We start from the raw sequence: 27,377 nt of genomic DNA, 5'->3' as shown, positions 1-27,377 counted from the left end.
CTGTATCTCTGCTTACTGTATCTCTGCTTACTGTATCTCTGCATACTGTATCTCTGCTTACTGAATCTCTGCATACTGTATCTCTGCGTACTGTTTTTCTGTTCACAAGTAGATTTTAAATAATGAGTTGGCAACATCGATTGATCTCATATGATGGCTGTGAGTCTATGCACTGCTGGCCATGACTACACATACCAAACAATATTGCATTTGTCAACTGCTAAAAAGGCTTACATGCTTCTGTGATTCTTCTTCCTTAAAGGGGTTGTTCATCTTTAAATTAACTTTCAGTTTGATATTCAAAGACAATTTGCAATTTGTTTTCATTTTTTAATATCTGTGGTTTTTTAGTTATTTATTTTTTTTATTCAGCAGCCCTCCAGTTTTTAATTTCAGCAATCCGGTTGCTAGGTTCCAAATTACCCTAGCAACCATGAATTGCTTTAAATAAAAGACTGGAAAGTGCATAAGAGAGGGTCTGTATAGGAAGATGAGTAATTAAAAGTAGTGATAACAATACATTTGTAGCCTTACAGAGCATTTGTTTTTAAGATGGTTTCAGTGACTCCGATTTCAAAGATGGAAATAGTCAGAGGAAGAGGGCAAATTATTAAAAAACTATAAAAAAAAAAGAAAGAAGACCAACTGAAAAGTTGCTTAGAATTCGCCATTTTAAACTTAACGCAAAGGTGAACCACCCCTTTAAAGCATTGTTTGTTGGAGCACATGCAAATTGTGTGGATTGTAGCTAACTACTGCAACATTGTTTCAGTGATGCATGTAGTCAGAACCAGCAGTGCAGTGATTAGCAAAGGACAAACAGGCTGCTTTTATTGACAACTGAAGCAAAATATAAAGTGTACATTTCTAAGTAAGTTTTAGTTAAAATCACTGTGTCGTCTTGTTTCACTTATGTGTAGGATGTAGCTCCAAGTACAGCTAAACCAATTCTGTAGTTCTATTGCTGGATTACGAGGCTAACACCAAGCCATCTGCTCATTAATGCTCCTGCTGTCATCTAGAAATGGCGATAACTTGCAACATCAGATGAACATGTGATACTTACAGCACTCGCAGAGCCTTCAGCCCATTAAACGCATGCACTGGGATACACCTCAGCCGATTGTAGCTCAATATCCTAGCAAAAGCATCAAGGGAAAGTTTTCCATTAGGTTTATAAAATGACAGTTTAACAGAGAAAAATGAGTACTGTATATCATGTACAGTATAACTAACCACCAAAAGCTCTCATCCCTTTTTTTTTATTCTTTGCAGTAAAGTAATCATTAGTGATAGAAGCTCTGCACAATAAAAAAAACTGCAGAGCAATGGCAATATAATGCTTTATTGTAGGGCTTGAAAACTAGCTGCCTGTAGTTCCAAGGGTTCTCATCATTACAGGGTTTGCTTTGAGTACTATAGCATCAAAATGGCAAAAATCAATAGCAGTCTCTCTCCATTGCTACTTACAGGAACCATGTCACAGCCAGTACTGGTGGTTTTCACAGGACTCCGCTCTTAACATGCCTTTGGGGGATAATTCAATCATTTTGAGTCTGTGTGTTTTAGTACTGCAGCTGGCAGATTGCCCAAACCCATTGGTGTGCCTTGGACTTTAGCTGATAGTTGAATATCCCATTGGTTTATTTTCCAGCAGCAATTAAATTAATGGAAATACATTGACCTATCATCAAGCAGTTGAAGTTATACTGGCAGATCAGTATCCTGCCATCCCAAAAACCTGATTTCTGAAGGATGGCACTTAGTGTTGTCCAAATCACTGCATTTTGGAAGCTACAACAGGCCGTAAATACAGACCACCGGTAGTTGGTTGCAGGCAACAACCCAATATGGTATGAGTGCTCCTTGAGGAGATTTGAGATGCTGTAGGCCACAAATATCAAGGTTTCTCAAAATGCCCCAAAATGAATTGCCAGCTCCATTTTATAACTGACCAAATATTATATATTTACTGATCGGTAAGAGATTTTTTTGGGAGTGAGCGCTCATAGCTATTTTTAGATTTGATTTCTTAGCTTTAGCATTCTGTAGAAACACCAGGCTGACGGTTAAAACTGATGTGAAACAGAACACTCATTATATTCAAATCCCCCCCAAATTGCTTTGAAAAAAATTGCTTGGTGCAGTGATGTTTGCACTTTCTAATGAGAATTCACTGATGACTCACATGACCTTACATAAAGCAGACTGGGTTTCATTGATTCCATATGTATATACAGTACCTTACATTTGAGGAAAGGCAAACAAATGTGATTATGTTTTTATTGTGTTGTGCGGTAAATAAGATTGTGGGGTTTTCTCACAGAGTTCTGCATTTGCCACTCCTGAAACATTCTGTACTCAGCCTCTAAATCACTGTGCAGGTTATATCCTAGTGCAAAATCCTAGCTGGTGGGTTACTTATTAGGAAAATAAAAGTAGATCCAGGGACAGGTCTGATTATCCTTTTGGAGTCAAGAAGGAATTGTTTTTCCTCGCTGAGGTTAATTGGCCTTCCTGCAGATCAACTAAATATTGAGCTAAAATAGATCTTTAGTTTAACAAAGTAGTAGGCTGGAAATGCTACACCTTATAGTTTAGTATAAAAACTGAACAAATAGATAGGCTGTGCAAAATAAAAAAAATGTTTCTAATATACTTTGTTAGCCAAAAATGTGATGTATAAAGGCTGGAGTGACTGGATGTGTAACATAATAGCCAGAACACTACTTCCTGCTTTGCAGTTCACTTGGTTTCCACTGATTGGTTACCAGGCAGTAACCAATCAGTGACTTGAGGGGGGGGCACATGGGTCATAACTGTTACTTTTGAATCTGAGCTGAATGCTGAGGATCAATTGCAAACTCACTGAACAGTTATGTCCCATGTGGCCCCCTTTAAAGTCGCTGACTAACTCAGAGTTAGAGAGCTGAAAAGCAGGAAGTAGTGTTCTGGCTATTATGTTAGACATCCAGTCACTCCAGCCTTTATACATTAAATGTTTGGCTAATTAACTATATTGAAAACATTTTTTATTTTGAACAGCCTATCTATTTAGACAGTTTTTATTTTAACTGTTCCTTTATGGTTTGGGCTTCTTTAACAGCTCCTTAGCAGCGAGGATCTGAACCTCTGAAGAAGCCCAATACTCTAAAGTGATCTGATCAATTTGCTAGTTGACCATTTAGAATGGACAGCAGGAAAGTTGCCCACTATCTTGCTCTCTACACGGACAGCTTCAGTATTGTAATGAACAAAGGTTCATGAAGACATGTCTAAATAAATAAGGTCAAATCTTTGGACAGGATCAAAATCTCCTCATCTTGGAATCATTGCTAAACAAATATACCGACAATAACAGATACCTGAAGGGCTGTATTCATGAAAGCTAATCATTTAGTGTTAGAAAGTAAGGATATAGTCAGCAGCCTATTTATTTTCGTTATAAAGTTTAATACTTACAATGTGGACAGCTGAGTCATGTTACTGAAGGTGTAATTAGAAAGCACGCTGATGCTGTTATTGCTCAAGTCACTAGGAAAAATATACAAGAAAACATGAATGCAGATGTCTGCAGCCACCCTCTGAAAACATAATAAATGCTTTTAAGCCACGGATCAGAGAAAGTGTAAATTGCTACCACAAAACAACAAACTGAAGAAAACAGCACTGCAACAGTCTTTGTACAATGTAAAGCTCAATGTTTCCACAAAGGAAGTAGCAAAGGATGCTTTTGGTGAGATAAAACAGCATAGGAGCTGCCTTCATTTATTCATAATAAAAAGATGCTTTTTGGTGTGTTTATTGCACCTAAATAATAGTGACATGGCTGAATGATAGAATGGGAGATCACATTACATTACCATGATGTATTCAATAAGGAAACTCTAATAGTTTGGTCCCTTTTTACCTAATTGACTGGTCTGGAATTGTATGCTCTTACCATGTTTCATGTGCATACCCTTCTGGTTTGAAGCACCGTAGAATATGCTGTTTTATTAATGTGTGTTAATTCTAAAAATTGCAAACTGCCATAGCTAATTCTGTTTATAATCTTCTGCACCCAATAATTGAAATGAATCGCTGAAAAAAGACCTGCTTTTTCTCCTTAGGATCCTTAGTATTGTAATTATCTGAACCCTTGCCAATTATATACTTCACAACACATTTAGGGCTTTTGCACATGGGCAGATTCGGGGAGATTTCGGTGCCTGGCAACTAATCCTGTTGACTAATCGCCTCTTCTTCGGGGCGACAATCTACACAAACTGCCTTCCGCCTGCTAAAATGAAAAATCGCTTGCGGCACTTCGATTTCCGAAGTCGTCCGAAGTTTCCTCATGACACAACTTCGGAAATTGAAGCGTCGCGAGTGCATTGCCGCTAGCGATTTTTAATTTTAGCAGGCAGAATGCAGTTCGGGGAGATTGTTGCCCCGAAGAAAAGGCGATTAGTCACCAGGCGGCTAAATATCTCCCGAATCTGCCCGTATGCTAAAAACCTTAGAATGTTTTGCATATATATATGATTTTCTTTAAAAAAATAAATGTTTTTATTTATCGTGGTACAAGAATCAACATTTCGGCTCACATCCAGAGATTCTATAAAGATCTTGATAAAGGCTCTGGATGTGAGCCAAAACACTGATTAGTGTACCATGATAAAATTAAAACGTTTATTTTTTTAAAGAAATCCCAAGAGTGCGCTGCCATATCTGTTTGTATAAGGAATATCCCAGGAGCAGCACCCAGGTACTTGCATGACTATACACCCTTAGGAGTGCGGATATTAAAGACATATATATATATACAGGTATGGGACCTGTTATCCAGAATGGGGATTTCCGGATAACGGATCTTTCTGTAATTTGGGTCTTCATGCCTTAAGTCTACTAGAAATTCATTTAAACATGAAATAAACCCAATAGGCTGGTTTTGCTTCCAATAAGGATCAATAATATCTTAGTTGGGATCAAGTACAAGCTACTGTTTTATTATTACAGAGAAAAAGGAAATCATTTTTAAAAATTTGGATTATTTGGATAAAATGGAGTCTATGGGAGACAAAACTAGGGGAGATTGTGGATGCACACCTAAGGCCAATTTCAAAAAGTTTAAAGCCCTGTCTAAATGATTCAAGTAAATATGCAAGTGCATGTAATTTTGAAACAGGGTTTTTTTTTGTTACAAAGTTATGATCATAATATTGATAAGCCACCATACCACGTCCATTCCGTAATTCGGAGCTTTCTGGATATCGGGTTTCTGGATAAGGGATCCTATACCTGTATGTGTATGTATATATATATATATATATATATATATATATATATATATATATATATATAATTTTTTTTTTTTTTAGGGGTATATTTATCAAAGAGTGAATTTAGAGATCACCACTGTCCGCTAGAGTGAAATTCTGCCACTCTCCATTCATTTCTATGGGATTTTTAAAAGAATATCAATGGGTGAAAGTGAAAGTTCATCCTTTGATAAATACGCCTTTCAAAATCCCATAGAAATTTATGGAGGGCGAGTGTGGCGATCTCTAACATCACACTTTCATAAATATTCCCCATAGAGCCTTCCTAGACAGGTTAGAAACTTAAGCCTGTCATTTAGCAACAGTCTCATTTTTGTGGTTTTAGGGGTTTTTGAAACCACAACTAAACTATGACTTGTCTAAAGCCACGAATTTATTCAAATATCTGAATTTAAAAAGTACGAATGGAAAATGATAAAAAAAAATAAAAAATACGAATACCTCTAAAACCTCAAGGATCTACAGGAAAAAGTGACATTTGTGAATCAAATTCATATTATATCACATAAGCCATTTGAAGCCACTAATGGACATATGGCATACATTCTGAGTTAAAGGCTTGTCATGGCATTGGGTTTGACAATGGTAGTCACAACTGAATTGTCCAAGGCCTGTATTCTATTCTTGGCGTTTATGGTACCACTTAAAAGAATATTTTCTACCTAAGCACTGGAGAAAATGAGATCACTTAAAAAGAATGTTTTATATTTAATAGAATATTAAATATTTGGGGTAAGGTGGTATTCATTTATTTTGAACAATGACCCTTGGCACCAGCCACTCTAGCTAAATGCAACCTTGTGTCTTCACTTTCTGCACAATATCAATCAAATCAAACATATAAAACATTAAAAAAAGCCTGTTTTATTGCTTTTTTTATTAAAATGTTTAGGGATAAAACATATGTTGCATCTTTGCTTTGCAGTGAATAACATGACCTACATCTGCTTTACTCTTCTACAAAAGCTGTCAGCCTAAAATAGTCACTTTTGCAGAAACAAATGCTTGGCTGCTTGCTGGCAGAAGGGTTTTAGGAAAAGCAAAATGAAAGTTTATTGCGGCACAAATAAAATGATACTTACATTAATGTTAGATGCTTGAAACTGGAGATCTCTTTTGGCACAGATGTTAGATGATTCCCTTCCAAATATCTAAATAAATAAAGGGTCATTTTAGGAACAGCAAGCAAAGGCTAAATCACGGTAAATGTAATAAACGACAGGGAATTATTAGTCATGAAAATAAATGGACACGGTTAACCTAAGAGCCTTGGCACATTATTAAGAGACCACAGCACTGAAATGAAGAAACAACATATTGTCATAATTGTTTTATCACTTGGCAAACAAAACATTGGCTCCTCACTAATAAAAAGAAGTGATTGTCATGAAATCCACTTACTCTGGGATAATGGGGCTGTCTCTGCTTTGGTTCTTTTTGGCCGAGTATTTTTTCAAGTTGAACCTCAATGGGATTACTGGATATCCATTATATAAAAGACTCGCACATTCATTTATTAAAGATATACAGGCAATGCTACTATGTGTTGCAGCACACAATACATCAAGCATTGTTATAGACTGATGTTTGTGTTACAGACAGCCTTTGCTAGTGAAGTGCAATTTCCTTATTTTATGTAGTTACACACAGGTTTTAGGTGGCGAATATTCGAATTAGGACTGTTTCCAGGCAGTAACGTAACTAGACGGGGACGGGCCCTGGCACATATCTATTTTCGGCCGGAATCCAGTGGCGCGCAAGCTGCCGGGGGTCCCTGAGGGGGTGCAGGCCCTGGCCCAATTGCACCCTCTGCTCCCCTGGTAGTTACGTCACTGTTTCCAGGGTCGAAGTGGGATAAATCTCAAATTTACATTCGAATAGGAGGATTAAAATTCAAATTTTTTTAAAATTCTAATTTTAATTTACTATTCAACCCTTGATGAATCTGCCCCTTTAAAGTCGAAGAACGAACACAACTTTCCGATCAATTATATTAACGCAGTCCCCGTTCAAACTGTTGAATGGTTATTGTAGTTTACAATCACACACACATATAACCAATAATAAAAAGACATTTCCAGATAAGCAAGATATCTGTTTTTCAACAGAACAAATTGGATTCAGAAAATTTCCACTGCAAGGAAATTGCGTTCAAGGTTTGATGGCTTAGCGTGATTTAGATAATGACCGGTTTTCGTTTTCTGCTGTTATAATGCTGCACTATTTTTATTTCAACAAAAATATTTAAAGGCTGCACTGTTTTCATATACCGATTTAAATGAAAAATAAAACACTCAAATATCTATAAGCAAATGTACTAGTGTGACTTGTGTTGAATGAGATGCCACTGCAGCCATTAGGAAATGTATATTACTATTGCTTTAGTGATATGACTATATATCTACATACAGTATTGCTACTTTAATTTACAGGGATATTTGAAGCCTTTGAGTTGTGTGACAATATAAAATCAAACTAAATGCTATTACCCAGGGTACAAAACTCCACAGAGAATTTTAATAGCCTTATAAATCTTACTGTGGGGTACATTATCCTATACAATGCACAAGTTAATGTTTTTAAAAACATAAAGAGCGTGTGTAACAAGAAAATTATGACTGGCTCTTAATGTGCCTGTTTATCCTGTTCAGATGAATTGCACACATGCTGCAAAGAATAGAGCACATGAGAACTCTGGAATTAAAACCTGTTTAAGGAGGTGTTACTTCCATTTGTTTGCCATTTTTTTGCTCCATCATACACAACTGACTTGCGGTCAATGGAACACATGGTAATGCAGTTCTTGTAAGTGATGATGGTGTAGCAACCCCGCCAGGCCCACTACTCACAGCAACCTGCCCCCCCATAGGCGGATTTTCAATAAGGCTAGGGGAGGCTAAGCCTCCCCAAACCTGCCTGGCACCTAAATAAAACAAACTCTCTCCGTTTCTGACTGCTGTTTTACACCTTTAACATTGTGGAAACCGGTTCTCTGAGCCGCACACTGATTGGATCTTATTCCTCATGGTTTCCCCAATCAGAATGCACCTCTCTTGACTGACAGTAGAACTAGCCAATCAGGTCACAGATAAAGGAGGGGGTGGGGGTGAGATTCGGATCGTCAGAAGGCACTGCAGAAAGGACTAGAAGGAACCTCACCAGAGGTGTAACTTATTTGCTGCAGATTTCAACTTACTGCTCCCACAGGTACAGTACTAAACTGGAAAAGCTTAAACACTATCTGGAATAAAATAGTTTCTTTTGTCAAAGTTTTTGCTCTCAACTGGCACCAATAATATACCTATCTCCCTTGCTCCAATCTTGAATAAACTCTTTCCCCATGAAAGGCAAATTGTGCTTTTTATGTTTTTGCACTTGTTTTTTTTCTCTTACTTTGTTTATTTTAGTCAAAAGGGTGTTCACCTTGACATTAACTGTTAGTATGTTAAACAATGGCCAATTCTAAGCAATTTTTCAATTGGCCTTTTATTATTTATTTTTATAGGTTTTGAAATATTTGCCTTCTTCTTCTTCTGACTCTTTCCAGCTTTTTAATGGTCACACCATCTAAAAACAAATGCTCTCTAAGGCTACAAATGTATTGTTATTGCTACTTTTTATTATTCATCTTTCTATTCAGGCCTCTCTTATTCATATTCCAGTGTCTTATTCAAATAAGTGCATGGTTGCTAGGGAATTTGGACCCTAGCAACCAGATTGTTCAAACTGCAAACTGGAGAGCTGCTGAATAAAAAGCTAAATAACTCAAAAACAACAGATAATAAAAAATGAAAACAAATTGCAAATTGGTTTAAGAATATTACTCTCTGCATCATAATAAAAGTTAACTCAAAGGTGAACAAAACCTTTTAAGTCTGTAAGTTAGTTAGTCAGATATTCTGAGACAATTTTTAATTGTCTTTAATTTTTTTTATTATTTGTGGAGCTTTTTATTCGGCAGCTCTCCCATGTGCAATGTCAGCAATCTGGTTGCTAGGGTCCAGATCACCCTAGCAACCATGCATAGATTTGAATAAGGAACTGGAAAGGGGTCTGAACAGAAAGATGAGCATTAAAAAAAAAGCAATAACAATAGAATTGTGGCCTTACAGAGCATTTGTTTTTAGAAGAGGTCATCCCCATTTGAAAGAAAGAAAGAAAGAGTCAAAAGGAGAAGGTAAATAATTAAAAAACTATAAAAAAAGAAAAGAAAAAATGAAGGCCAATTGAAAAGTTGCTTAGAATTAGCCATTCTATACACATAAAGTGTACTTAAAAGTGAAGCACCCCTTTAAGGTGGCTTGGAAACAAACCAATGTTGTATTTCAGTGGCAATGTTACAGTGTGGGGGCATAAATATATCTGAATCTCTGCCACCAGTACCCACTGCATATCACTGCATATATGTTCTTGTTTTGTAAATATAGACTAAATCTCACATCTAAGCTTAACACTGTTTAACACTTCACAAATATATCACCCCTTTGTTAAAATGAAAGGGACATCTGTGAACACAAATGGATTGAGAATCCATTTAATATGAGTTGTGGAACCCACAGAACCGCTTGAGGTAGTTGGGGTGGGGGTTTATTTTCATTCCAGTGGTGCATCCACTAAGCCTCACAGTAGCTTTAGGTCAGTCTATGAATGGCCCATCTTTAGCCTCCCCAAACAAAAAATTCACCCTCCGCCTATGTGCCCCCCCATAACTGGCTGCCCATCAGTTTATCAATTCATGCAGGTGGCCAGGTGCTATAATTCCTACAATTATATATCGTGAATGGCTTAACTATAGAGGAGGCAAACCCCAGCTGCACTGGAGGGGGGTCCAGACCACAGGGTCTACTTTCACTGACCCTGTGGTCTGGACCCCCCTCCAGTGCAGCTGGGGTTTGCCTCCTCTATAGTTAAGCCATTCACGATAATTTGTGTCTACATTGGTGAATCAGCAATGCTATTCAGTGGGTGCTCAAGAAAATGTTGGAATTCTAGAAAAAAAACCACCACATCATGTTTAAAAAAAAATACAATTAGAGCTGAAATTTTGCACTGCACTTCCACATCTTGCTAATTTAATCATGTAGAGAAGAGCCCCCTCTCTTGTTTGATTTTGCTCATGGCAACCATTAAAATAATAGTCCTCAATATGCAAAAAAAAATTATATCTGTGCACACAGTATAATATGCCCTCATATTAGAAAAGTAAGCCTACTTTCATTTTAAAATCAGAACTTTGCAGAATAGCTAAAAAGTTGAACATATGAACTAAATTGCTTTTAGGGACACTGTCCAACATTTTATTACTTCCTCCAGTGGAATTTGCAGTTGACATCTAAATTCTCTATTGCTTTGAATGGCTACAGATGGCTTACACTTTCGCTGACACAAAGATGAAGAACATACACTTGAAATAAAGCATATGTAAGCCTTTTCTTCCAACTATTAAGTCTATGGTGATAGTGTCTTATACAAATTTGCGTGTAAAACACGGACGTCAATTAAACCATCTATGATAGCTGTGTGTATTGTATTTTGCTGCAGTTCACTCTGTGCCATGTTGAAGATCAATGAACCTACTTAATATGAAACATAAGGGCAATTGGGAGTATGGATTTACCTACTCTAATTAGATTGTAATTGCTTATAAAATTCAAAGCCTTGGCCTACACATCTTAAATCAGAGAGTTGCAGAGCCTAAGTAGAGTACACGGAGAAACCAGATAAAATAAATTGGTATTTTAGTTGGTTTCAGATCCAGGTAATGACATGTTGCTTGAGAATAAGATGAAAAGGAAGAAACAAAGAATTCCTCTTACATTGTTCCATGGAGAAGAAACTCGAAGCCCATTGAGCTCTCAGGTCATCTTTCTATTTCTACATAATATAAAGTGATTTGCCGCATATGGCAGTAATAACAATTGAAGTAACAATTATGAGAGGCATTCTTTTGTAAATGCGTGCAACAGTTACTGGCATTGCAGCTTCATTGCTTAAAAAATGAAATACAAATATGCAAAAATGTGTATGCCATTTGCAAAGGATTTAATTAAAACTAGAGGATCTAGATACTTACAGCTCAGTTACATCCTTTGGAATGTTTTTAGGAAGAGCTCTTAATCCCTGGTTTCCACAGCGAACCACTGATTCCACACAAGTGCACTGTTCTGGGCAGCGTGAAGTTGGAAGACAGCTACTTTCCTCATTGCCTGACGGTATTAATAAAACATTTTTTTGGTTAAACACCCTGACAGAAAACATTACAATACATAACCAAGCCCCATGTTCTCCTAAGTGCAAATTTGCAACTACACATCAAACCAATGGTTGTCAAACTTTTTCGTATCAAGCCCAACTTGGATGTCTAACCTTTAGTTAGGGCCCACCTTTGAAGGTCAAACTTTTTGTCAAGGCCCCTTTAGCTCATAAAACAAGCACTGATATAGAAATATTGGTGTATCAGTCATTCTGTCATGAACTCAAGAACCTCTTGGACTGCAATTACATATTGACCCTAAATCTTTAGACTTAAAGTGTATCTATGCGAAAAAATGGCTATTCTCTCTAGTAGGGGTCCTAACTGTCCTTTAGGCAGAGTCCCTGTCGATCATTCAAGATCCCTACAGGGTGCCAATCCCACAACTCTGCATTTAAATATTTAAGGCTCAATGTAAAAGGTTTAGGAGATCAGGAAAAGGCTAATCCTTACAGGTTAAATGATCATGCACACACAAAAACAGAACAAACTTAACCTAACAAACTGAGGCTTTGTGGCTTGATAGTGTGTGTGTGTCTTTAAATACATTCAGTTTCAGTATTAAAACATAAGGGGTTGAGATACCACATTCCCAAAGTTCTTTGTTGATATTTAAACAAAATAATATAATATGACAAAGACAGTGTTTTAAAAGTGGGAACACCCTGAACAAATTATGCTGAAATACTATAAAGATTCTTCAGATATCTCATCTGTTTCCATGATGCCTAGGTAAAAGTCCTATAAACGGAACTAATAGGTTTGCCCTTATATGTCAGTTTCATCATTTTAAGGTCACATCTTTAGTGCTGCAACTTAACTTTGAAAATTGTGGTGGAGATAAATCTATTTCATATCAGCATATAACAACATCGTCACTTCCTGTTTTTAAAGCCATTATATTCAGGCCAAATGGTAACCATTTGCTTCACATGTCAGATAAATGAATAATCTTGCCAATAAAAGATCATGGCACCCTATTTTATTATTGCAGGCACAATTGCTAGATACAAAACACAAGTTTGTGCACATTAGAAGCCAGGCCCATATCATTTACATAGACAAACCTACACATTGTCTTGCACCTATTGCAATTATTACAGATTTCATGGTAAACTGTCTCTTGAATACTTTTTTAATTTTTCTTTTTATAATACTGGAATGGGATCCCTTATCCAGAAACCCAATATAGAGAAAGCTACAAAGAAGATCCAAAGAAGATAATTAAGCAACTTCCTTATCCTCTCTACAAACCTTTCTACAGGGTCAGACTTGGCTGGAATGACACAGGGAGAAAAGCCAGTGGACTTCAACCATCATGGGCCCCACCAACATAGGGCCACTACATACCCAGGAACAGAGGGCCACTCTTTGCCAAAGTCCTAGGTAGGAGGAGGTATGAAGTGGAGCTGGAGGTTCGCAATAAGGACTGGGAGGGAGTTAGCAACAAAAGTAGGGGTGGTGGACCCTTAAGGTGGCATCCCCAGATGGGCATTGGACCTTCCAGCCAAGCACTGTCTTTCTATGTCTACTATCTGAACAATAAGCATCCACTTGCTGAGTTTTTCCATGCAAATATTGGCATGTATTTTCTTTAATAAATCAGACCTATTTGAGTTTTCTATTTGTGTTCCTGTCTTACCTTATGTTTTACTCAATCCCAAAAAACGCACTCTTGAATATTGATCATTTTTTTCCTTAGTTCCCATCAAGCGCAATTTATTGTCTTATCATTATGCATGAAAAAAGGTTATAAATTATTTTCTTTTGTTAAAAAAAAAAGATATTGCTATATTTCAGAATTCATCCATGATATATTATAGAGTATCTATTCAATAATAATAATCTGCTGAAAACATCTGTCCATTCAGCAAAGTATTTTAAGATACTGGCCACATTTTACTTACTGTGTAAACAACCATCTATATCATTTTCTAGGGATGCACCAAAAACCATAATACTGAATCCACCAGAAAAACAAGATGTGGCCAAATACCCAACAAAATCCAAACCCTACTTTGCATTTTAAAAATCTGAGAAACAAATCAGCCAAATATGACATCCTTATGCTGAGTCCTGGATTCATCTTATCCCTGTTATTTTCTTTGTGTGGCTAAATATCTAAATATGTAGACTCTTACATGTAATTCTATAAAGCCAAAACAAACCCATGTTACATTTTACAACAGCATTTTAGCTGGAAAAAAAAACAGTCCTAGCGCACAACCTGTAATGCTACTTTAAGACACAGCAACTTTCATGAAATAAAAGGAGACCTGATACTTAGCTTTCCTTTTTTTCTCTGTTATCTCCCCCTCTCTGCTTTTTAATTCTGTGGAGTGTATTTATTATAGGTTGGACTGTGAAAATGTCACTCTTTTTCCTATAAGGTTCCTATAAGAATTTGCCTGCATCTGAAGCACTAAAGTATTTTCCTTTACACATTTTCTAGCTAGATGCAGCACTCTGCTTTCACCAGAAAATACATCTCACAGCATTGTGCTTATTCATTATTTACATGCCTATATTTATGTCTGAAGCCTGCAGAGCTGCATTCACAAACTCCTAACAAAGTAACCCTTTACAACCACAGATTCACTGGTAACGTATATAAGTGCCATTTATGTGGGGCTCTCCATTGCTGTAGAGCACTATAAGGGTTACTAAAATATGCCTGGTGATTTCATAACAATGCTATTTATGGTTCAAAGTTTTACATTTTAGGTTTCAAGTGCTCTTTTCTATCCAGCATTTGGTAACAATATGGGGAATATAGGAAATAGTGTCATTATTTTACTATATTTGCATAAATATCTAGGAGGAGCTTAGAGGCTCATTAACTAAAATTCAAATTATATCTGGACAGCATTAAATCACCTTGTATTTATCAAATATCCATATAACCTAAGCAAGGTGCATACAATTAGTAGCAGCCAAATTGTGGCCCGCATTAAAGAGGTGTCCACATTTGCTTTATATTGATATATTTACCCACAACCGTATGGGACTTAACCTCTAAATGCGAATAGGCACAGCGCTGCAAGGGGAATTGTGGTCTCCTGTTTCCCTTTCTTGAGGATGATGCGCATCAGAGGCATAAGTGACTGCGAGAGTCGGATGTGAGTATGGAGCGTTGAGCAGCCGGTGTGGGAGGTGATCCATTACGGTCAGTATCTTCTCTATTCTGTACAGCGGTCCGCTGCAGAGCGGTGGGATAAATACAATCATATAGCGATTGCCATACCACCATAATACCGGGATCTGGATGTCCATTGGATATGCATAGGGGATATTTCCCCTTCTAGTGCCTACGTCCACACCAATTAAGACTGAATTATTCTGGGCACCAAAGAATTAACCCCACACCGACTCCGCCCTCACATGCCGTTTTATATCCTGATATCCTATTCCTAATTGAACTGGATTAATCACCTTTTCTACCATCAAACTGAGCACCTTATTGGCAACTTACACTACAGCCGTGATGATTCATCGCTCTACTCATCCCATGAACACTTAATTACGGATTTATCCAGTTGGTTGCAATTGACATATATTGGAGGCTTCGACTTACAGCGTGCACGCAGCCTCTTATATTGTATTGTATATAATATATGCAAAATAGGAATAATGGGATCCCCACCCCCCAAGCAGCGCTGCTTATTTTAAATGGTTTTAATAATTTTGGCATTGTGATAATAAATATTGCTTTTTAACATAATCTGCATGGCCCTGGCTATCTAATATTGTTTATTCGCATTTAGAGGTTAAGTCCCATACGGTTGTGGGTAAATATATCACCTTGTATTTATCTTACTTGATGAATATCTCACTTGAGCTTACCATCACAAGTAAAATCCTGAATGGCCACGTCCTGGACTGGAATCTCCTTTAAGAAATAAGGTTTTTGACAACGCGGGTTTCCGCTTACAACCCTCTTCTTCCGTAGCCACTTTCCTAGCCATGCAAGGTGGCAGTTGCAATTAAATGGATTGGACAGTAGATTGCTAAAATAAAAATGAAAAAAAAAGAGAGAAAGAAAGAAAGAGATGCAACTTAGTAAAAAAAAAATCATATGGACTTACGTCCAAACTTTGTTGATGTATACACCAATATCACATCACCTATTCATGAGTATGCACACAAACATATCATTTATAGATGAAATGAATGATGAAGCCAAATAAACATTATGGGGCAGATTTATCAAGGGTCGGATTTCGAAGTAAAAAATACTTTGAATTCAAACTTTTTTTTTGGTATTCTGCGGTCGAAATAAAATCATTCGAACAATTTTAATGTACGATCAAACGATTTTACTTTTACTTCAAAAAACTTAGAAAAATGCTGTAGAAGGTCCCCATAGGCTAACATAGCACTTCGGCAGGTTTAATTTGGCGAAATATTGAAGTTGAAGTTTTTTTTAAAGAGAGAGTACTTAGATTATCGAATGGTCGAATATTCAAACTATTTTACTTCGAATCAAATTAGAAGTAAATTCAAAGTCGTAGTATCCTATTCGATGGTCGGAGTATCAAAAAATTACTTCGAAAATTCCCTCGAATTCACTTCGACCCTTGATAAATCTGCCCCTATAAGACTTAATTTAAGAATAACCTTCCCTCTTAGAATGAGAAATGATCAGAGCAACACGCACCTAATAAAAAGGGGGGACCACAATTCCTCGACATCTATTGCACACTTACTTAGGGAACTGACTAAATAAGTACCGTTTGAATGTGAATGATCATTGTGCTCTTGGCCTAGGGTTGACATCACAAGTGATTTTGCTTAAATGTCTGCAAACGACATCAATTGCAGGTTTCACAACAGGTAAAACATGCATGCATTACACTATGTTGCTGCAGACATGAGATTTCTGTATTTGTCTCAATTCTTTTTGGAGAAAAAAAAAACACAGTAAAAAAAAAAAATTCTTCAGCCAAAAATTTGTTTTCTTATTTGAAATCAAATAGTTAAAAAGAATGGAAAACAGCCAAATTGCTGCCAGTGCTTTACAAAGAAACTTCTGAACATTTATTTTTTTTCTCCCCATTTTTCCATATTTGGGATCTTTTTCTATTTTCTGTTATATTTTATTGCAACGGAGTCATTGTGACCTTAAACACTTTCACTGCAAAGAAGGCAGTTGCCATAGAAACTGCTTGTGGTGTGACAGTTGCCAAGTATGTGAGGTCAAGAGAATCTAACAGCTGCTTAGACAAACATGTGGAATTCATCTTTGTAACAGTGCTGTGACCGACAACAGATGTGCCCACTGCAGCACACTATGAAACAGAATCGGAGTCATCACAATTAGAATCACGCAATATAAAGTGAATCCCACCTTAATTGCTACTCAATTTCATTTAGAATATTTCCTGTTAATTTTCTCTTCTTAATAATTCGTTTAACCCTTTAGGTGTAGCACTGCTCTTCACAGCTACATCATGTGAACTAATGGTCTCACCTGTTAGTATTTTATAGGTGAATATTTTAATTTAGGAGAAACAGAATTCCTGGAACCGGAGAAAAATAAATTAACTTTTGCCAAATGGAGTCAATGGACATTTTTCTCCATGTTTTTTCTTGCACAATTGCATCGGATTCATTGGGTGTTTCTTCTTGCACCAAATGCATTAGAGTCAATGGGCATTTTTTCTCCGGGCAAATGATGGGAGACAGTGGGCTTTTTTTCACACCAAAAGCATTGGAGTCAATGAACCTTTGTTGTTGTACAGGTATGGGACCTGTTATCCAGAATGCTCAGGACCTGGGGTTTTCCGGATAACGGATCTTTCCGTAATTTGGGTCTTCATGCCTTATGTCTACTAGAAATTCATTAAATAAACCCAATAGGCTGGTTTTACCTCCAATAAGGATTAATTATATCTTAGTTGGGATCAAGTACAAGACACTGTTTTATTATTACAGAGAAAAATGAAATCATTTTTAAAAACTTGGATTATTTGGATAAAATGGAGTCAATGGGAGCCATTCCGTAATTCGGAGCTTTCTGGATATCGGGTTTCCGGATAAGGGATCCTATACCTGTACTATGTTTTTTATCCATACAAAAAAAATTTATTTGTCTTTCTGCGAAACAAAATGCATGGCAAAATTGTAGTACAGATTGGCAAACATTTTTTACCGCTCACAAAAATGCAAATCTGTAATCTATAGGCTGCAATAGCATACCCGAACTGGCTAATTAATGTCTATTTATAAATATTGTTCATTTTCTATTAACAGAAGTATAAAAAAATACTCCAGTGTTAAGACAATAAAAATGATAAAAGCTTGTGTTTATTCAGCTCCATTATATACAGGTTTCACGTCTTATCATATTTTGTTTATTGCAATAAATGTAGATGTTTAAATAAAGAAATTCTAAAATAAAAACGTATAAAAAAAATGTTAATAGACATCTCAGATCATAACATTTGCTTCTATATCATGGGTTTTACACTTGTGTCGTTTAGGATCGTTGTTGAAAATATTATTGTTATCTGGAAACTTGTTATCCAGAAAGCTCAGAATTATGGGAATTCTTATAAACTCCATTGAAATAAAATAATTCAGATTTCTAAGGGGTTATTTATCCAAATCCGAATTCTTCTGAGATTTTATTTTAAAAAAGTCCGACCAAACTAGAATCCACCATTCATTATTAAAAATGTTTGGTTAAATCGGATGTGGGAAAAACTCAATTATTTCAAACGAAAACCTGAATCATACGCTTTTTTTCTGGGTTTTTTCCCCAAAAAGTCAGAATTTTTCAGATTTCGGGCTAATTCCAGCACAGACCACAGAAACTTCCCAAATAGGATAGGGACCTCTCCTATTGACTTATGTACGACCTCAGCAGGTCTGAGATGGCGGATTTTAAGATTCTGACTTTTTGCATCCTTGGGGTTTAATAAATCTTGAAAAATTTGAGTTTTTTTCCACTAAAAAAAGAGTCTGATTTTACTGTAAAAAATTTTTTTCGAGTTTTTAGCATTCTGACTTTAATAAATAACCCCCTTTAATATGATTTTCTTTTTCTCTGTAATAAAAAAAATAGTGCCTTGTGCTTGATTCAAAACTAAGATATAATTAATCCTTATTGGAAGCAAAACAATTCTGTTGGGTTTACTTAGGGGCAGATTTACATATGGTCGAATATCGAGGGTTAATTAACCCTCGATATTCGACTGCCGAAGGTAAATCGTTTGATTCGAAGGGTTTTAATCCATCGATCGAACGATTTTTCTTCGACCAAAAAAAGCTTGCAAAGCCTATGGGGACCTTCCCCATAGGCTAACATTGAGGTTTGGTAGGTTTTAGATGGCGAAGTAGGGGGTTGAAGTTTTTTTTAAAGCGACAGTACTTCGACTATCGAATGGTCGAACGATTTTTAGTTCGAAATGTTCGATTCGAAGTCGTAGTCGAAGGTCGAAGTAGCCAATTCGATGGTCGAAGTAGCCAAAAAAAACATTTGAAATTTGAAGTTTTTTTTATTTCATTCCTTCACTCGAACTGAGTAAATGTGCCCCTCAATGTTTAAATTATATTTTAGTTGATTTAAGGTATAGAGATCCAAATTATGGAAATCCAAAATGAACGAAAAAGGGAACAGGAACTCCAGCAGTATTTACTGCAAAACTTTTATTCCGAGTGGTGGTAACACGACATGTTTCGGGTACAATAACCTTTATCAAGTGAATAATAAAGGGTATTGTACCTAAAACATGTTGTGTTACCACCACTCAGAATAAAAGTTTTGCAGTAAATTCTGTTCCTTTTTTCGTTCATTTTGGATTTCACTAATTAGTTGCAGCACAGAGCTATAAAGGAATTGGACATAACCCTTCAGATTTTTTGTACTGACCACCACCCCCTTCTTCCATTCAGATCCAAATTATAGAAAGGCTCCTTATCTGGAAAACCCCAAGTTCCAAGCATTCTGGAAAACAGGTCCCATACCTGTATAGGTATGCGGAAATGGACTACTGAGCATACATACGCTTATATTTATATATATATATATTGCTTGGTAATAAGAATGGATGTGCATTCCTTTATGAGAGCATCCACTGTCATTTCCCAGGAAGCTGCATATCTCCAAATGAAATCGAAATGACTTTGTACGATATATACATTAAGAAATAATACTTACATGGTAGACAAAGACACCAATGTGTCAAAGGCCCCCGGAGTAATGGTTGTGATGCGGTTGTCATAGAGAGAGAGCAGCCTGACGGAGCTCAGGCCGGTAAAAGTATCATTATTAATGCAGCTCATCTGGTTACTCCTCAGCATTCTGCAACACAAGTCAGAAAAAATTAATTAACCACGGCAGCAATGCACCTGCCAAGAGATTCATTTTAGCCAAGCCATGTATTTTTCTAGCACATCACTTGGCATATAGATACTCCATGGGATATTGGCTATAAATATTTAATACAGTCATATAGAATCATCAGACTTATCCTTGAGTGAAATGAGTTATCTTTGTCAGAAACAGAGCAGCTCACAGGGCTTTGATTCTTTTTTTTTTCCCAGACACTGAATAATATGAACTATATGTGCCTGATTTTCGAAAATGATGGGGTAGGTTCACTAAAATTCAAACTGGGGAATCATGAAGTATTGCAGCGGGGTTTAACAAATTGAAACATTTGTTAAAAAAAAAAAATACATATCAATTTGTCAGAATTCTGCTCAATGGGCTTGTCTGCTGAGCCGCAGCGCCTCTCCGAATTCTTAATCCCCAATGAAAAGTGGGGATTAAATGAACAGGACAAATCTTTTCTGCTCTGGAACAAATTGTTCCAACAGGAAATGACATTTTTCAGTAGGATAGGATAGAGTGATGTATTTAACACATTTGTATTGTCCATTTGTAAAGTTGAATGAAATAGCAGTGTTTTCTATTCAGTGTGACTGGATAAATGACATAAACATGGCAGCATTCCACTGGCTCCTCCCAACACACAATGGCCTTGTTTGCCTATTTTGTTTGCCAATTACAGGCCCCTTTACATCAATCATGAATAGTAATTCTGGTACCACTGGCAGCAAACAGACATCAAATATTATACTCCTCTACAAACAAACCTTTATCCTGCAGGGTGCATATATATATATATATATATATATATATATATATATATATATATACATATATACAGGTATGGGACCTGTTATCCAGAATGCTCGGGACCTGGGGTTTTCCGGATAACGGATCTTTCTGTAATTTGGGTCTTCATGCCTTAAGGCTACTAGAAATTCATTTAAACATTAAATAAACCCAATAGGCTGGTTTTGCTTCGAATAAAGATTAATTATATCTAAGTTGGGATCAAGTACAAGGTACTGTTTTATTATTACAGAGAAAAAGGAAATCATTTTTAAAAATTTGGATAAAATGGAGTCTATGGGAGACAGCCATTCGGTAATTCGGAGCTTTCTGGATATCGGGTTTCCGGATAAGGGATCCTATACCTGTATCTATCTATCTATCTATCTATCTATCTATCTATCTATCTATCTATCTATATATATATATATACACACAGAGGTAATGCAGCATGCCCAACATATATACAGAGGTAATGCAACATGCCCACACTACTATTTACAGAACTGACCGTTAGGTTATTTACTAAGCTCCGAATACCCAAAATCGTTTTTTTGTGTTATAATAGGCTTTTAAAAAAATCACGAATTTTTCGGAATTTATTAAACCCCGAGGGCTAAAAAGCGAGAATATAAAAACACAGCATCTCAAACCTGTCGAGGTTGCATAAAAGTCAATGGGAACAGTCCCGTTGATTTTTGGTTGTGTCGGGGGTTTTGGGCAATTTCACAATGTTTTTGGAGCTTTCGGGTGAAAAATCAGAGCTTTTCCCGCACAGGCAATTTTCGGGAAACTGTAATAATAAATAAGCGTAAAAAAACCCCGAGCGGGTTAGATAGGAGTTTGTAGCAGCCGATATTGAGAAAAATTCGAAACCTTGATAAAATAACCCCCTTAGTGATGGGAGAATTAACTCACCAGACATAAAAATAAAAAATTTTGCACGTCAAAATAGTCGCAAGCATAAAAATTTTTGCACGTCAAAATGATTTTTTAAATGACTTTAATGCATTTGGACTAAATAGTCGCTACGTAAAAAATTGTTGCTCGGTCAAAATTATTTTGACGGCCTTTGACTTCAAAGCAAATTTTTCTCTGTTTCGCGCACAGATTCGCACATCGCTACTGACTGTCATCACGTATACCTTCAGTTAAAAGGTTTATTTTCTGATGTAGGCCCAAATATATGTTGAGCAGGGCTGTTTTACATATCTTCTGTTTCTACCCATCGCCCCACCTGAAAACCCTTTCATAACAACAAACAGAAACGCCACACACATGCTAATTTTTTGGAATTTTGCACCACTGAAAAAAAAAAAATATTAGGGTGAATGTATTAAAAATTAAAAAAAAAAAAAAATTGTAATGTGAAAAATAATTGGATTGTGAACCCTGAAAAGCATTTAGTGACCTCATCCACCAGTAGGAAAGAGATTGGAAATCTTAACATTTGTAGTAGTGTGCAAAGTATGTAATAAAGCTAACAAAAAGTCCTTATTTACGAATCAAAAGCGGCACCTTAAAGAGGCATACAAATGCACTATGTGCAATTAAAATTGAAAACATTGCAAAATGCTGTTTTTTAGTCTTATCTAGTCTTTTTTTATTCTTATCTATGCAAAATAAAATCTGTTCACAACTTGCACAACATTTGCCCCCTTTGTGTTCTAATGTCAGTTTCTTTATGTGTTAATGCGAATTTCCCATCATTTATATTAGTTATTTGTAGAATACAGTTCTACAGCACAATTCAATCTCACTGGGAATATATATATATATATATATATATATATATATGTTTCAGCAGGTTATCCAAGCCTTCTGCAATCATTTGTTTCTTTCCTACAAAATATGTCTGTTATTTGTTGCATAGAAGATGTTTAGAACAAAGTTAACCATATCCAACTGACCCCATCAACACTCCTGTAACAGATATACACATGTTTAACTCACAGTGTCTTGAGGCCTACCAGGCCCCTAAACATTCGTCCATGAACAGATTCCAGCTGATTCCCTGTCAGCATCAGCTCTTGCACCCCAGCAGCTCCATCAAAAGCACCCTCGCGGATATCTTTGATCTTGTTATTACTTAGATTTCTAAAAAAAAAAAAAAAAAGTAAAAAATTAAATACTCTATAAAGCAGCAGTAAAATCATTTAAAAGAAAAATAGTACCGTAAAACAGCCACTCAACCTGGAAACCTTTTTTTTCAATGTAAAAAGATGTTGTAAAACTACAACCATGTAAACTACAGGGGCTGAAAGAGCTAATTTTTATGGTTTACACAGACCAGGAAGTATATACAGTATGTATATATACAGTATATATATATATATACATATATATATATATATATATATATTTATATGGACCTGTTATCCAGAATGCTCAGGACCTGGGGATTTCCGGATAAGGGATTTTTCCGTAATTTGGATCTTCATACCTTAATTCTACTGGAATATCATGTCAACATTAAATAAACCCAATAGGCTGGCTTTGCTTCCAATAAGGATTAATTACATCTTAGGAGGGATCAAGAACAAGGTATTGTTGTATTATTATAGCGAAAAAGGAAATAATTTCTTTTCGGATTGTAAAAATCAGCAGCAGTAAAATCATTTAAAAGAAAAATAGTACCGTAAAACAGCCACTCAACCTGGAAACCTTTTTTTTCAATGTAAAAAGATGTTGTAAAACTACAACCATGTAAACTACAGGGGCTGAAAGAGCTAATTTTTATGGTTTACACAGACCAGGAAGTATATACAGTATGTATATATACAGTATATATATATATATATATATACATATATATATATATATATACATATATATATATATATATATATACATATATATATATATATATATATACATATATATATATACATATATATATATATACATATATATATATATATATATATATATATATATATATATATATATATATATATATATATATATATATATATATATATATATTTATATGGGACCTGTTATCCAGAATGCTCGGGACCTGGGGATTTCCGGATAAGGGATTTTTCCGTAATTTGGATCTTCATACCTTAATTCTACTGGAATATCATGTCAACATTAAATAAACCCAATAGGCTGGCTTTGCTTCCAATAAGGATTAATTACATTTTAGGAGGGATCAAGAACAAGGTATTGTTGTATTATTATAGCGAAAAAGGAAATAATTTCTTTTCGGATTGTTTAGATAAAACGGAGACAGCCTTTCTGTAATTCTGAGCTTTTTGGATAACGAATCATATATATATATATATATATATATATATATATATATATATATATATATATATATATATATATATATATATATATATATATATATATATATATATATATATATATATATATTCAATCCATTATCTGGAAACCCGTTATCCAGAGAGTTCCGAATTACGAAAAGGCCGTCTCTCATAGACTCCATTGATATAAATTAATCCAACTTTTCAATAGTAATAAAGCAGTAGCTTGTACTTGATCCCAACTAAAATATAATTAATCCATGTTAGAAGCAAAACCAGCCAATTGGGTTCATTTAATGTGATTTAATTCTGAGCCAAATTACAGAAAGATCCGTTATCTGGAAAACCCCAGGTCCCAAGCATTCTGGATAACAGGTCCCAAATCTGTATGCCCGTCTGTCAGGATGCCCTGACGACGGTTCAGAAAGAACCGAAACGCGTTGATGTGGGGTAGATTGTAACACTCCAATAAAAAAAATATTCTTCACAACACCCGTGAGTGCTCTTAAATGATCCAATGTGCAAACTCTTGAAGTAGCACCCGGGGCTTGATGATTTGAGGGTGAGTGCCGGTTCTACTACACCATTATATATATATATATATATATATATATATATATATATATATGCATAGAATGGACCAGCACACCGTTTTCTTCAATCAAACGTGTTTATTCAATACACACTGTGCATCCAACGTTTCGGCCCGCATCCGGGCCTTTATCAAGGATGCGGATGCGGGCCGAAACGTTGGATGCACAGTGTGTATTGAATAAACACGTTTGATTGAAGAAAACGGTGTGCTGGTCCATTCTATGCATATATAAAGACTTTGACCGAGCACCCGGACTGGAGAAAAAAGAGGACAGAGTGCAGGTGTTTGTATTATAATATATATATATATATATATATATATATATATATATATATATATATATATATATATATATATATATATAATATGCTAATTAGATTTAGAGCTAAAAGAGTAATTATACAAGCCAACAAAACCACAGTAATGAATACATTAAATCGGGAATGTCTCTTAAGTATAATAAACTTCTGTGATATTACAAAATGTTTACTTGGTAATGAGAAGATGTGTGTTTTGTTTGTAGCTTTCATTCCTTCATTGAAAGCAGCAATTTATTGAAAGGCTGTTTTGATTTCCATGAGTCATTGCAATATTAGTAAACAGGGAAATGTGCCAATTACTCGAGACCCAGTGTTTTAAATGCACATCGTCAAATGTATGGCTTATGTTTGCTACCGAGTCCTTTCCTGCCAACCGGTTAGATGAAAAATCGTGTTTTTCATCTTCATTTATCAAATGTGAATTAATTTACACTGTATGATATCTTTTTACAACACTACGGGGCAAATTTACTAAGGGACGAATATCGAGGGTTAATTAACCCTCGATATTCGACCATCGAAGTACAATCATTCGACTTCGAATATCGAAGTCAAGGATTTACCGCATTTACTTTGATTGAACAAACGAAGGAAAAATAGTTTGATCGAACGATTAAATCCTTTGAATTGAACGATTTGAAAGATTTTAATCCATCGATGAACGATTTTCCTTCGATCAGAAATTGCTTAGAAAGCTTATGGGGAAGGTCCCCATAGGCTAACATTGGTGCTCGGTAGGTTTTAAGTGGCGAAGTAGGTGGTCAAAGTTTTTTTTAAAGAGACAGTACTTCGACTATCGAATAGTCGAACGATTTTTAGTTCGAATCGTTTGATTCAAAGTCGTAGTCAAAGGTCGAAGTAGCCTATTCGATGGTCGAAGTACCCAAAAAAAACCTTAGAAATTCAAGTTTTTTTACTTTGAATCCTTCACTCGAGCTAAGTAAATGTGCCCCTACATGTTTATAGTCTTTAATTATTATAAGTACTGGCAAATCATTTTGTGTTTATATTAATTCATCATTCTGCAAATAAAACTAGGGCAGCCATTGCAATAAAAATTGCATTAATTGCTTAGCAGTAAAGAGCTTTAATGCCCATTAGTTGCACCATTATTATGCTCTATTAGGGGCATTGTTTAAATCTATAGGGCAAATTAACCTAAATTCGAATTTGAACTTTTCACACGATTCAAGTCGTAGTCGAAGTTTTTTTTAGGGACAAAAATTGCAAATTCAAATTTGAGTTTACAAATCTTAAAGATTTATTAACAGCAATAAAGTGAATAAAAAATATAAGGTATTTTTTTAACTTGACAGGCTCATTGAAAATAAAGCATTGGAATTTTCCAGTTTTTAATAAACAAGCACATATTCAAGATATTTGCATATTTTTTCAAATTAAAAAAAAAACCTTGAACATTATATCAGATGTGAGGACTGATGCCTGTTTCGAAACTGCACAATAGTTAAATATCTGAAAATAATACATCAGGCAGCTGATTTATAAACCTGCCAAGATTTAAAAAAAAATATTCCAAAAAGCACATGCAAATGAAAGCACTGTATCATTTTACCTAAACTCAAGGATTATTAATCAGCCCTTATAAAGTCAATTGTTTATAATGTGGGGCTATAGAAGAAAATCTCTCAAGCATAGAAGAAATACATGGTATTATCACAAAAACTGGATTATGGCAAATGAATTTAAAGATGGCCATTTATTATGGGATGGTTTAGCCACGTTATCTTCACCATGGTTCAGAACAAAGATGCTTTTCCAAAATGTTCTAAAAGCAGTTTATAAATGTAATTATTTCATTTGAAAACAAATGATAAAAAGCTGACATTTATGTCTAGAAGCAGATAAACATCTAAACATTTATGTCTAGAATGTAATAAACATCTATATAGGTGGGTAAAGAAGAACATAAATCAGCAAGTTCTGTTCTACTTACATTTTCCGCAGATTTGGTAACTTCTTGAATATTCCTGTAGCTTCCAGAACAGTGATTTCATTGTCATTCAGACGTCTAATAAACACAAAGTCATAAACTTACATGTATTATTCATTATGTGTATTCAACCCTACTATTTTTCCTGTTTCTGTCTTTATATAAACCCCAAATATTTGCTGCAAATTCATAATGTCACTTTATAACGCTATATTTAAAGATACATGGGAAAATTATTTCCATAACAGAAAAATACAATAAGCCCCCTGCTAGTTCTTGGGACAGCTTGCTTATAGGATAGGATTTCAATGATCAAGCGAGTGCTAGAATCCATAGGCTTATAATGAAATTGCGCTTCCTTGTAATACTCTTCGAAAATGTAATGGTAAATCAATGGGTTCCCAGTGATCTGTACCCCTGTGAATACTCGCATAATGGGAGCAGTTTAAACTGCTATAGCTTAAAAAACAGAAATATGTATATGACCTTAATTATATCAGCCAGGATACCTGTACTGGTTTGAAGGAACGGAGTA

The 27,377-nt window shown here is 35.5% G+C and overlaps 1 protein-coding gene across 1 annotated transcript in view; it reads right to left on the bottom strand.

The window, feature by feature from the left end:
* The window catches only part of LOC108710233 (slit homolog 3 protein), a 406,008-nt gene that overhangs the window by 43,457 nt on the left and 335,174 nt on the right, over positions 1 to 27,377 (bottom strand). Inside the window, exons 16-23 of the mRNA XM_041586150.1 lie at positions 26,846 to 26,920; positions 22,655 to 22,798; positions 19,739 to 19,882; positions 15,421 to 15,584; positions 11,398 to 11,530; positions 6,407 to 6,475; positions 3,463 to 3,534; positions 1,067 to 1,138 (exon numbers count right to left, since the gene is read on the bottom strand). Of these exons, the coding sequence (XP_041442084.1) occupies positions 1,067 to 1,138; positions 3,463 to 3,534; positions 6,407 to 6,475; positions 11,398 to 11,530; positions 15,421 to 15,584; positions 19,739 to 19,882; positions 22,655 to 22,798; positions 26,846 to 26,920 (873 nt within the window). The remainder of the gene's footprint in view (positions 1 to 1,066; positions 1,139 to 3,462; positions 3,535 to 6,406; positions 6,476 to 11,397; positions 11,531 to 15,420; positions 15,585 to 19,738; positions 19,883 to 22,654; positions 22,799 to 26,845; positions 26,921 to 27,377) is intronic.

The sequence above is a fragment of the Xenopus laevis genome, chromosome 3L (genome assembly GCF_017654675.1).
Source record: "Xenopus laevis strain J_2021 chromosome 3L, Xenopus_laevis_v10.1, whole genome shotgun sequence".
In the NCBI taxonomy this organism is placed as follows: Eukaryota; Metazoa; Chordata; class Amphibia; order Anura; family Pipidae; genus Xenopus; species Xenopus laevis.
This window is presented reverse-complemented; position numbering and strand designations above follow the sequence as displayed.